This window comes from Rhinopithecus bieti, unplaced genomic scaffold (assembly GCF_001698545.2).
Source record: "Rhinopithecus bieti isolate Rb0 unplaced genomic scaffold, ASM169854v2 scaffold_1530, whole genome shotgun sequence".
Lineage (NCBI taxonomy): Eukaryota > Metazoa > Chordata > Mammalia > Primates > Cercopithecidae > Rhinopithecus > Rhinopithecus bieti.
In genome coordinates, this window is record NW_016803808.1 from 3,376,555 (window position 1) to 3,389,888 (window position 13,334).

Genomic DNA, 13,334 nt, shown 5'->3' on the forward strand with positions numbered 1-13,334 from the left:
ATATAAATTATATTTTAGGCTTAACGTATAAGGAATATAAATTATTAACAAGCATATGAAAGATGCTGAATCTCGTAAGTAATCAAGGAAGCACAACTTAACACAGTTAACACCTTATTTCTCAAGCATGTAACTAGTAAAAATTTAAAAGTTAACAATATCAAGTATTTGCTAAAACTGTGGTGAAAGAGAACATCTATTGTACAAAGATAATGTAAACTTATAAAGAAAAGTTTTTTAACAAGGCAATCTAGTGCTACCAATCAAAAAGTCAAATGTGCATACCATCTGACCTAGCAATCCCAATGCTAGGAATCTATTCTAAAGAAAATCTCACACATGCATAAAAGACAGACCTACAAGCACAGTTAATTACACATCAAGAGCACAAATGTTTAAGATAGGTCTGGAGCACCTATATCACTTTGCAAGCAAGCTATTAAAGACTATTAAGGCTTCATTAAAGGTTTCATAAACCAACCTCATTCTGATCCCACTAGTCAAAGGTACCACAATTTGAGCATCAATAAGATATTCAAAGGACTGAAACATATCAAACAGGTTTCAAGTCCATGAGTTCAAACTGATTCTCCCCCAAAACTGGTCACCCTTATTTTGAAAACTGGTAAACACAATAAAAGAATAAAGTATTTATCCTGTCCTTCCAGTATGAACTGCACCCTGAGTAACTAACAAGTAAACAGAGAAATATTTTTCTTCACAGAAGTATTCCAGTCACTATAACCAAGGAGGAACGACTGACTTGAAGTATCATTTTACAAACCTTAATAAATGATATATCAAGACACTGAGCACAAATACCTGGTAACACACCAGATAACCAGACATTAGTCTTCTTATAGGTGGCCTACGAACCTGGTCTATGAAGTAGTCCTGCACCATCCCCTTCCAAAGTGAAACCTGAATCTGATCAAGCCTCTATATCTAACAACCAATTTACAAAAATACAAGTGAGAGAGAAACATGTTAAACTACACCACAAGAAGAGATCAGCAAAACCCAGGTTTCTTCAACCTGGGGACAAAAGTAAATGAAAGAAGAGGGCTGAGAGATTTAAAAGATACACCTGAACTTAAATTTTTTTAAATGCCAAAACTAAACTAAGGTGTTTAGGGGTACACATCTGGGTGATAAAACTACAAAGGAAAGCAAGAAAGCATTTGCCATAAAATAAGAACCCTAGAAAACACAGCAAACTGGATAGATAAATGGCTTTAAAAGACAAAGTCCTCTCTACCTGCAAAAAAATAAAAGTTTTAAAATATGTCAATATTTATCTACTGAATTCAGAAATCATCCTAAGAATATATTTCCAAGAAATACAGATAGGTCCAAGATTTGACCTATTACTGTGGCTAATTTATATTAACAAAAATGAAAAGAGCTATTTCTAACAAAAGTATAGTAACTATGGGGGCATTAGTACAATTAAATATTGAATAGTCATTTAAAAATAAGAGCTGAGATTTGGAAAACGGAAATAATCCAATGAAATTAATTATAGGCATATCCGATGACTCATTAATTTCACTGCAATGTAGATCTCTAAAAGAAATGTGTGAACATATGTACCAAAATCCTTATGAAAGAATACTCAAAACAGCACTATTCATTATAGTCAAAAAGGAGAAACAACACAAATGTCCATTAAGTGATGAATGAACAAAGTGTGGTAAAACCATGTAACAGAATATTATTTAACCATAATAAGAAATTAAGTGTTGATACATGCTGCAACATGAATGAATGAATGTTAAAACATTAGGCTAGGTGAAAGATGTCACAAAAGACATACATACATGTTGTGTGACCTGATTTATCGGAAGCTTTCAGAATAGGTAAATCCATAAAGACATAAAATAGACTAGTAGTTGACAGGGGCAGGGGAGAGGCGGAATTGGGGAATAAATGCTAATTGGTCCAGGGCTTCTTTGGAGGGTGAGAAAAATGTCCTAAAATTAGGTAGTAGTGATGGTTGTACAATTCTGTGAAAATATTCAAAATCATTGAATAAAACAATAAATAAGTCAGTCACTTTCACAAGTTTTCCTAAAAAGTAAAACATTTTATACACATAAATATAACGGTGCATGGAATGTTGTTCTTTACCAAGAGAGATAAGCATATAAAGGCCACAATTATAATCGGATTTACTTCTTCAATTGTACTGTATTTCACTATTGGTTTGCTTCCTCAGATCCAGTATCCCAATTACCTCAATAATCAGCAGACTTTCTTCTATCTCAATTAATTATTTATAAAGGTTCACACAGCAGATTTAAAGATCAAAGAGTATCAATTTATGAAATAACTAGAAATGGCAATCTGGTACTATGAAAGTGATTTAAAGCTACAAGTGAAACAAATACTTCATTGCAATCATTCTTTAATCAGATAAATTATCATGGTATATAGGCCGGGCACAGGGGCTCATGCCTGTAATCCCAGCACTTTGGGAGGTCAAGGCAGGTGGATCACCTAGGGTGAGGAGCTCAAGACCAGCCTGGCTATCATGGTGAGACCCCATCTCTCTACTAAAAATACAAAAATTAGCCAGGCGTGGTAGTGAGAACCCGTAATCCCAGCTACTCGGGAGGCTGAGGCAGGAGAATCGCTTGAATCCAGGAAGCGGAGGTTGCAATGAGCAGAGATCATGCCAATGCACTCCAGTCTGGGTGACAGAGGGAGACTCCATCTCAAGGGGAAAAAAAAATATCATGGTATAGAATTTACCATAAAAGTTTTAGTTTTGCTGTACATATCAGAATTTCTATTCACTGCCTACAATTTTAAAAAACAGCGGAGGAGGGAGCAGCAGTGAGGATCAACCTTATGAAAAAGTAACAGTAATGAGCTTCTAAACAACATGGTCAAAAGTGGGGTTTTTTTGGGGGGGAGGGGTGGGGATCTGAACTGCCTTCCACAAGCAAGGTATCAAACTCCCAGATCATTTAAGCATTCTGAACAAGAACTGGTATATACCTAATCTTACTCATGATACTTGTTCAAAAATGCTTGCAGATTTAGTTACTAGCATAAAAAAATTTTTTAGAGAAACAAAGCTAGAGAGAAATATAATAGTAAAGAAGGCAAAGGCCAGGTGCGGAGGCTCACGTCTGTAATCCCAGCACTTTGGGAGGCTAAGGCAGGCAGATCACTTGAGGTCTGCAGTTCGAGACCAGTCTGGCCAACACGGCGAAACCCCATGTCTACTAAAAATGCAAAAATTAGCCGGCCACAGTGGCAGGTGCCTGTAGTCTCAGCTATTCGAGAGACTGCGGCAGGAGAACAGCTTGAACCTGGGAAGCAGAGGATGCAGTGAACAGAGATTGCAACACTGCACTCCAGTCTGGGCAACAGAGCAAGACTTCATCTCAAAAAAAAAAAAAAAAGAATGAAGGCAAAGCAGAAACTTAAATTCCTCAACCCACAGTCAAATAAAAGGCAAAATTAGGAGCCATAATATTATAATATTGTAGAATTTTCTAAATGTTTATTGTAGGAAGTTTTTTTGTTTTGTTTTTCTTTTCAAGATAGACTGATAAATGTAACATAAACTTCTTTTTTTTTGAGACGGAGTCTAGCTCTGTCACCCAGGGTGGAGTGCAGTGGCACAATCTTGGCTCACTGTAACCTCCGCCTCCCGGGTTCAAGCGATTCTCCTGCCTCAGCCTCCCAAGTAGCTGGAATTACAGGTGCGTGCCACCATGCCTGCCTAATTTTTTGTATTTTTAGCAGAGACAGGGATTCATTGTGTTAGCCATGATGGTCTCAATCTCCTGACCTCGTGATCCACCTGCCTCAGCCTCCCGAAGTGCTGGGATTACAGGTGTGAGCCCCTGCACCTGGCCATAAAAACTTTTTTTTTTAATTATTATATTTTAAGTTCTAGGGTACATGTGTACAATGTGCAGGTTTGTTACATATGTATACAATGTGCCATGTTGGAATATTAATATGTGTATATCCTCCCAGATGATTCAATGAATTTACTACGTTCCTACTATGTAAATCACAAGAATAAGTGGGTATGAAATAATGGCATACTGGTATTTGAGCCAATTCTTTATAAAAGAATTAAGAAGAAAAAGTTGTAAGTAATACTTGCCTCCATACAACAATTTAAGTAAGTATTACATGTCATATCTATGTGGACATACTGTTTTGGAACATTAAACAAATGTTCTGAATCAAATCTCCCAAAAATAACTGCACTGTTACTACGTAAATGAAGCATAAGACTTGGTACACAAAAATCAACTCATGAATAATAAAGCACTCATTAATAAAAAGAAATAAACTTATAAAAGTTAGTATGCTTACCTGAACCACCCAGGGGCTATTGGCAAAGGCCATAATATCTCTTTCTTCCCAAAAAAAGGCAGAATCTGATCTTTTTATCATTTCAAACTTACTAAGAAGCTTCATAGCATAAACCTTCTGCGATGCCTTATGACGAACCTGTTTTTTTAAAACACAAAAATTAATACTTCAATGTTGTAAGAGAAAGGTAAATAGATGATACTATAATGCTATTATTAAAGACTTCAGTTAAAAAAAATGGTCCTTAGCTAATAAAAGGAAAAGTAAAACATTTTAATGAAAGAAACAAAGGAGAACATTTCTAACAACCTAAGTATTTCATGAAATATGTAATACTTTTAAACACTGAATTCAATATACAGCTCTCTCATTTCAACTAAATGAAGGTAAATTCACGAAGCTTCATTCTCTCATATTAGTTAAGCTAACCAATTTTAAGAATGAGATATTGTTAAATAAGAAACTTAAAAGATACGTCTACTGAAAAAAACCATTTACGTAAGTAGTCTGAAACATCAATGTACACATATCCCTCACTATCTGCCCGTAAGAACCTAATAAATTTAGATATCAAGGGATACCTATGATTTTGTTAAGTCACTCTTATTTCTCTTTAGGTGCCCTAATTAAAAGTTTTCTTTTGTTTTGTTTGTTTGTTTTAAGGAAAAAAAATACTACCAACAATGAAGTCCTTTAACCAATTTCTATGTTTCCGATTAGACTGCAAATTCCATAAATGCAAGAAGATTGTCTAGTTTTGACCACCTTTTTAATTCCAAGAACATAGCAAACTGTCCACCAGGGTGCCAATAAATATTTAATGAATGATTATAACAGCTAACATTTATTGGGTAAGTAACAACTGTTAACACTAATGCTTGGGTGTCTAATAGGATGCCTAAAACTGAAACTCCTAATCTTCACCCCTGAATTTATTCCTCCCACAGTTATTCCCCATTTCAGTAAATGGCAGCTTCATCCTTCTAGTTGCTCTAGCTAAAAAAACCTTTGGCACCTCATTTTCTCTCAAACAGCTTATCAAATTTATCAGTAAATCCTGTCAGTTCTACCTCCGAGTAGTTTCAGAATCCAACCATTTCTAACTACCTCCACTGATACCACCCTGGTTCAACATCTTTTATTTCAATTACCAACTTGTTTCCCTGCTGTCACTCTCTCTTATCCACAGCCTAGTCTCCATTCTGAAACACAAACCATTTCCTGTCACTCCCCTGCTTAAAACCTCCTACCAGATTCCCATATCATCTCTGCATGTTCCCTCTGCCTGAAATCCTGCTGTAGCTGGCTCAATCCTTCACTTCCTTAAATCCCTGTTCAAATCCTGCCTTCTCAATGAGGTCTACTCTGATCAATCTACTTAAACTTTCAGCTCACTATCCCCTTCTACTGCCAGCATATTCCATATTCGCTCACCATCCTCTTCTGCTGCCAGCATATTCCATATTCCATTCTCTGTGTCATGTTTTTGCTACATCGCACTTATTACCACCTTACATCCCATTTTTAACTTATTTATCACCCACTTCTCAGCACCAGAATATAAACCCAATGAAGGCAAGGATTTCTGTGTTTGGTTCAATGTTTAATCCCCATTGTCTAGCATAATGTCTGGCACATAATAACCTTTCAATAAATATTTGCTGAAAGAACAGATTTACTAAGTACTCGGCATGTGTTCTGATGCATATATTATTTTACTTAATCTTCATTCCCAGTGAGGATATTATTTCCCCATACTGCAAACGGGAAATCTGAGGCACAGAGACATTAAACTGCCCAAGGTCTATATAGATAGTAAGTAGAATTAACTCAAGATGGATTAAAGACTTAAATGTAAGACCTAAAACCATAAAAACCCTAGAAGAAAACCTAGGCAATACCATTCAGGACACAGGTATGGGCAAAGACTTCATGACTAAAACACCAAAAGGAATGGCAACAAAAGCCAAAATTGACAAATAGGAACTAATTAAACTAAACAGTTTCTGCACAACAAAAGAAACTATCATCACAGTGAACAAGTAACCTACAGAATGGGAGAACATTTTTGCAATCTATCCAGCTGACAAAGGGCTAATACCCAGAACCTACAAGGAACTTAAACAAATTTACAAGAAAAAACAACTCAATCAAAAAGTGGGCGAAGGATATGAACAGACACTTCTCCAAAGAAGACATTTATGCAGCCAACAAACATGAAAAAAAGCTCATCACCTCTGTTCATTAGAGAAATGCAAATCAAAACCACAACGAGATACTACCTTATACCAGTTAGAAAGGCGATCATTAAAAAGTCAGGAAACAATAGATGCTGGAGAGGATGTGGAGAAATAGAACACTTTTACACTGTTGGTGGGAGTGTAAATTAAACCACTGTGGACGACAGTGTGGCAATTCCTCAAGGATCTAGAACCAGAGGCCAGACGCGGTGGCTCACGCCTGTAATCCCAGCACTCTGGGAGGCTGAGGCGGGCAGATCACCTGAAGTCAGGCATTCGAGACCAGCCTGGCCAACATGGTGAAATCACATTTCTACTAAAAATACAAAAATTAGCTGGGCACGGTGGTGCATGCCTGTAATCCCAGGTCCTTGGGAGACTGAGGCAGGAGAATCACTTGAAGCCAGGTGGCTGAGGCTGTAGTGAGCCAAGATCGCACCACTGCACTCCAGCCTGGGTGGGAAAAAAATAAAAATAAAAAAGATCTAGAACCAGAAAAAACATTTGACCCAGCAATCCCATTACTTGGTATATACCCAAAGGATTATAAACCATTCTACTATAAAGACACATGCACATGTATGTTTATTGCAGCACTGTTCATAATAGCAAAGACTTGGAACCAACCCAAATGCCCAACAATGATAGACTGGATAAACAAAATGTGGCACATATACACCATGGAATACTATGCAGCCATAAAAAAGGATGAATTCATGTCCTTTGCAGGGACATGGATGAAGCTGAAAACCATCATTCTCAGCAAATTAACACAGGAACAGAAAAACAAACACCGCAGGTTCTCACTCATAAGTGGGAGTTGAACAGTGAGAACACATGGACACAGGGAGGGGAACATCACACACCAGTGCCTGTCAGGGGGTGAGGGGCCAGAGGAGGGATAGCATTAGGAGAAATGTAGATGATGGGTTGGTGGATGCAGCAAACCACAATGGCACATGTATACCTATGTAACAAAGCTGTACATTCTGCACATGTATTCCAGAACTTAAAGTATTATAACAATAATAATAATAATAATAATAAAAGATTTAAAGGTAATCTGCAGGTAGAATCTATATTATTTCTACACGTTATGCACACAATTAGGATGATTTTCCCAAACAGGGCTAGATTACATCTGCCAACCCAGTATTCCATCCAGTTGGTGTTCCTTTTTATTCAGAGTACACCAGTTTTTGTATAACAAATTATGTGGTTACCCTATTCCAGGATGGAAGAAAGAAGATAAGAAGAAATCAAGCTCCTAACCACTGTCTACAGGGTCCTAAATGATCTAGCCTATGTCCACCTTCTCAACTTAAATCTTGTCATTTTCTTCCCCTTGTTCATACTTCAGACACATTTATCTTCTTTCAGTTCCTCTAATACAACAAAACTTTCCTCAGGATCTTTATGGGTACTGGAAAGGTATTTAAAAACCCAACATAGTACCTAATTCAACTATTCCCATAAGGACACTACCTCCTTATCCATTCAGTTTAAATATAAAACTCCTCAAAGAGATCTTCTCTGACCACCCTAACTAAACTAGGAACTCACTGTTCTCAACTATAGAACCCTGTTTGTTTTCTTCCTGGTAGATACCATAATTTGTAATTTTTGATGTTGTTTCTTTGTATTTATTGCCTGTCTCCCATAGTGGAATGTAAATTCAACAAGGATGGGGATCATGCACATCTATTTTGTTCTCCCTTATACTCCTAGTGCCAAGTACAATGCCAGCAATGGCAATAAAACAGGCATTCACTAAACAATTAATGACTGAAGTAATATCTGCAAAAATTTATTTTACAAGTGGCCACACCATTAATTTCCAGTTTTAAAAATGATTCAGGGCCGGGCGCGGTGGCTCACACCTGTAATCCCAACACTCTGGGAGGCCGAGGCAGGCAGATCACAAGGTCAGGAGATCGAGACCATCCTGGCTAACACACTGAAACCCCGTCTCTACTAAAAATACAAAAAAAAAATATAGCCAGGCGTGGTGGCGGGCGCCTGTAGTGACACCTACTCAGGAGGCTGAGGCAGGAGAATGGCGTGAACCCTGGAGGCGGAGCTTGCAGTGAGCCCAGATCGCACCACTGCACTCCAGCCTGGGGCGACAGAGCGAGACTAAGTCTCAAAAAAAAAAATTCAGCAGGTAATATTTCTAGTTATCTTTTGTCAAATAGCATCCACATGTATAGTTAATACTTCCATTGATGAAAATAAGATAAACCAAAGATACGGTAGTGTCTTCCCCAGAGGAGACAGGGAAGAACCATGACACTTATCAGATACTCTATAAAGTGCAACAAAATTTTAGAAAATCATTAAAATGCTATGCCTCTTTAATAGAGAAAGTTTTGTTCCCCCTCCAATAAAAGCCAGGCACAAAATTTTATTTGGGGAGTGGGTTTGAACAAATCACTAATGGAAAATACAAGTAAGTCTCAGGATGACACAATAAATTTATATACTCAGAATCATGCACTTCTGGCTATGACGAAGTAATTGGTACCAGCTAGCCCTCCCATTGTAAACAACCATCAAAAATGACAAAACACACGAGGCAACTGTATTCAGGTTTTGTAAAATAAACACAAGACTGTAATTCCCGAGAGAAGAGAAACTCACCAAGTCAACATCATAATTGCCCAGAAACTCTGATAAAAGTCAATATTGCAACCAGTGTACAGCATGTAATTGTATGTTTCTCCTGAGTTGAGGAGGCAGAGATCAGAGTTTAAAACAAATGAAGCAGCTAAATTATTCTGGGCAAGAAACTGGAAGCTAAGGAGAGGAGATCCCTAGAAGTCACATGCGTGTACCTGGCTAAAGGTTGGGCTACCCAGAGAGAAAGTAGTCCAGGTTTACTAGAGACCAACTGCTTTGGGGTTATGGTAAAACACAAACACTAGAGGTTAAGTGGCACTGGAAGAACACAGGATTTCCAGACAAGCAAAAGTAGAGAAGGGCAGGTGTGGTAGCTCACGCCTGTAATCCCAACACTTTGGGAAGCTGAGGCAGGAGGACTGCTTGAGCCCAAGAGTTCGAGACAGCCTGGGCAACATAGTGAGACCCTGTCTCTTTAAAAAAAAAAAGAAAAAAAAAGAAAAAAAGAAAAAAGAGAGAGAGAAATCTTGCTAATTTCTTGGACATTCAGCTGACACATCTTACGAAAAAGAACCAGGCTCTAAAGTAAGACCTACTCTAGTACTAACCTAACAAAACCTAATATTAAAACCTAAAAGATTCAAAGGGAAACACAGTTTGGAGGTTGCATCCTACTAATTTAAAAGAACTTGGGGGCCGGGTGTAGTGGCTCACGCCTGTAATCCCTGCAATTTGGGAGGCCGAGGAGGGCGGATCACGAGGTCAGGAGATTGAGACCATCCTGGCTAACATGGTGAAACCCCGTCTACTAAAAATACAAAAAATTAGCTGGGCATGGTGGCAGGCGCCTGTAGTCCCAGCTACTTGGGAGGCTGAGGAAGGAGAATGGCATGAACCCAGGAGGCAGAGCTTGCAGTGAGCTGAGATCGCACCACTGCACTCCAGCCTGGGCGACAGAGCGAGACTCCATCTCAAAAAAAAAAAAAAGAACTTGGGAAATAACTTGATCTTTCCAAAAGTGTAAAACTAAGCCTGCAAGAGTTAAGGATGAACAGCAAGTAACTGGACAGCCTATCAGAATGAAAATCAATAGCATTCAAAGAAAAATAACAAAACTCCAGAGTTTCCACCATACATCCACAAGGCACAGTATATAATTTAAAAATTAGTAGACAGGCAGGCCGGGCGCGGTGGCTCAAGCCTGTAATCCCAGCACTTTGGGAGGCTGAGACGGGCGGATCACGAGGTCAGGAGATCGAGACCATCCTGGCTAACACAGTGAAACCCCGTCTCTACTAAAAAATACAAAAAACTAGCCAGGCGTGGTGGCGGGCGCCTGTAGTCCCAGCTACTCGGGAAGCTGAGGCAGGAGAATGGCGTAAACCCGGGAGGCGGAGCTTGCAGTGAGCTGAGATCCGGCCACTGCACTCCAGCCCGGGCAACACAGCGAGACTCCGTCTCAAAAAAAAAAAAAATTACTAGACAGGCAAAAAGGAAAATGCGACTTATCGTCAAGAAAAAAGCAGTCAATAGAAAATGGCCCCAAAAGATGTTAGATTCAACTGACAAATACTTAAAAATAGCTCTTATAAATATGTTCAAAGAACTAAGGGAAAATATATTAACGAAATAAAATATAGTCTTAATGAGTGAATAGAAGTAAATATCAACAGAAAAATGGAAACTAGGCCAGTGCAGTGGCTCACACCTGTAATCCCAGCACTTTGGAAGGCTAAGATGGGTGGATCACTTAAGGTCAGGAGTTCGAGATCAGCCTTGCCAACACATGAAACCCCGTCTCTACTAAAAATACAAAAATTAGCCGGGCATGGTGGTGTGCACCTGTAATCTCAGCTACTCGGGAGACTGAGGCAGGGGAATTGCTTAAACCTGGGAGACAGAGGTTGCAGTGAGCTGAGATGGTGCCACTGCACTCCATGCACTCCAGCCTGGATGACAGTACACGATTCTGTCTCCAAAAAAAAAAAAAAAAGGAAACTATATGGAAGTCAGTGAACTTGAACACAAATCAATCTGAAAAATAATGACAAAATGAATAAATGAAAATGAAGAGACTTGGGATTCCAATACCATTTTAAACAATCTAAAATGTGTGTAATTATAAATGGATTAAATACTCCAATTAATAAACATAAATTATAAAAACTGATTAAAAAGCAATTATAGTTCACATACTTATATATGATGATTATATATTGATATGGTTTGGATTTGTATCCCCACCCAAATCTCAGGTCAAATTGTAATCCCCAGTGTTGGAGGAAGGGCCTAGACGGAGGTGACTGGATCATGGGGGAGGGACTTCCCCCTTGTTGTTCTCCTGATAGTGAGTTCTCATGAGATCTGGTTGTTAAAAGTGTGTGGCATTCTCCCTCTTTGTTCTCTTCCTTCTCCTCTGGCCACGTAAGAAGTGCTTGCTTCCCTTTCACCTTCTGCCAGGATTGTAAATTTCCTGAGGCCCCCCAGCCACGCTTCCTGTACAGCCTGCAGAATTGTGAGTCAATTAAACCTCTTTTATGAATTATCCAGTCTCTCAGGTAGTTCTTTACAGCAATATGAGAATGGACTCATATATATATCCAATATACATATTAGATATAAATATATACCTAAGTCATATAGTTTATGAGGCCAAATGAGTTGAAAACAAATGAATGCAGAAAAATATACCATGTAAACTGCAAGGGTAAGAAAGTTGGCATATAAATAATAAAGCAGACTTCAAGGCAAAGAGTATTATAAAATGAGATAAAGAAGTCAATTCAGATAAAAGAGGAAGTTAATTATGGAGGCATAACCATTCTAATTACATATGTATCTTCAATAAACGAGCCTGAAAATTAATAACATAAAAACAGAACTAAGAAAGAAACAAACCTATAGCTTCAGTTGGAAATGTTAATACCCATGGTCTTAGTTTAGGTTGTTCGGAGGTTGAATTATACCCCAACCAAAATTTTTAATGCAGGGATAATAGGCTAGGGCCTCTCAGTATTTGATAGAACAAGTAAACAAAACATCAGTATGGATATAAAGAAAATAGAGCCCAAAATGAAAACTGCCTAAACAAATTATAATTACAAAGATTATATTAATAGATTACATCACTTCTCGTTTTAAAATATTTTGCAATTTGGGAGGTTAGCCTAAGCAGTCAGCGGTAGAGGAGCAGGGGCTGGTACGCGTTGGGTGGCGAGAGCCTCATGGCGGAGGAAGAGAGCGACCAAAAGGCCGAACGCCTCGGAGAAGAGCTCGTGGCCACTGTGGAGTCCCTGCTGGGTCCTGTGGGGCTTAGAGGTGCAGGCGACAGCAGAGGCGGTGCTGGCAGCGGCAGCTGCGGTGGCTGCGTGATCAGCAGTCGGGGTTATTGCCAACGCTTCTGTCAGGTGGTTGAAGATGATGCTGGAAGATGGCAGGTCCCTTTGCCACAGCTTCAGGTTCTTCAGACTGTACTTTGTTGTTTTACAACATTCCCAGATGAATGTGAGCACATACAATACGTTTTGAGTAGCCTTGCTGTGAGTTTCTTCGAGTTGCTGCTATTCTTTGGAAGAGGTGAGTTTTATGAAGAGCCCTTAAAGGATATTCTTGGGTCATTCCAGGAATACCAGAATCACCTCCGCAGATATGGAAATGTGAATCTGGAACTGGTGACTCCAATCATTAGAGATGGTGGCCCATGGGAAAATCCAGCGTTGCAAGCTGTCCTTAAAGCTCAGCCAGCACCTCAGGAGATAGGTACTTCAGGAGATTCGAAATCAAACCAACATTTGTAATAAGCAAATACATTTTCATTTACTAACTAGAGCAGTAATAGTGATTTTTCTTCATTTTATAACACTGAATAATGGAGTGATGTATTTTCAAGTGAAAAGTGTTTGGCCGGGCGCGGTGGCTCAAGCCTGTAATCCCAGCACTTTGGGAGGCCGAGACGGGCGGATCATGAGGTCAGTAGATCGAGACCATCCTGGCTAACACGGTGAAACCCAGTCTCTACTAAAAAATACAAAAAACTAGCTGGGCGAGGTGGCGGGCGCCTGTAGTCCCAGCTACTCCGGAGGCTGAGGCAGGAGAATGGCGTAAACCCGGGAGGCGGAGCTTGCAGTGAGC

General features: G+C 39.1%; 1 protein-coding gene across 2 annotated transcripts in view; it reads right to left on the minus strand.

Annotated features, from left to right (window-relative positions):
- ROCK2 (Rho associated coiled-coil containing protein kinase 2) overlaps positions 1-13,334 on the minus strand; it is a 188,118-nt gene that overhangs the window by 80,207 nt on the left and 94,577 nt on the right. For both annotated transcript variants that reach the window (XM_017853951.1, XM_017853961.1), the window contains exon 4: positions 4,345-4,482. In XM_017853951.1, the coding sequence (XP_017709440.1) occupies positions 4,345-4,482 (138 nt within the window). The remainder of the gene's footprint in view (positions 1-4,344; positions 4,483-13,334) is intronic.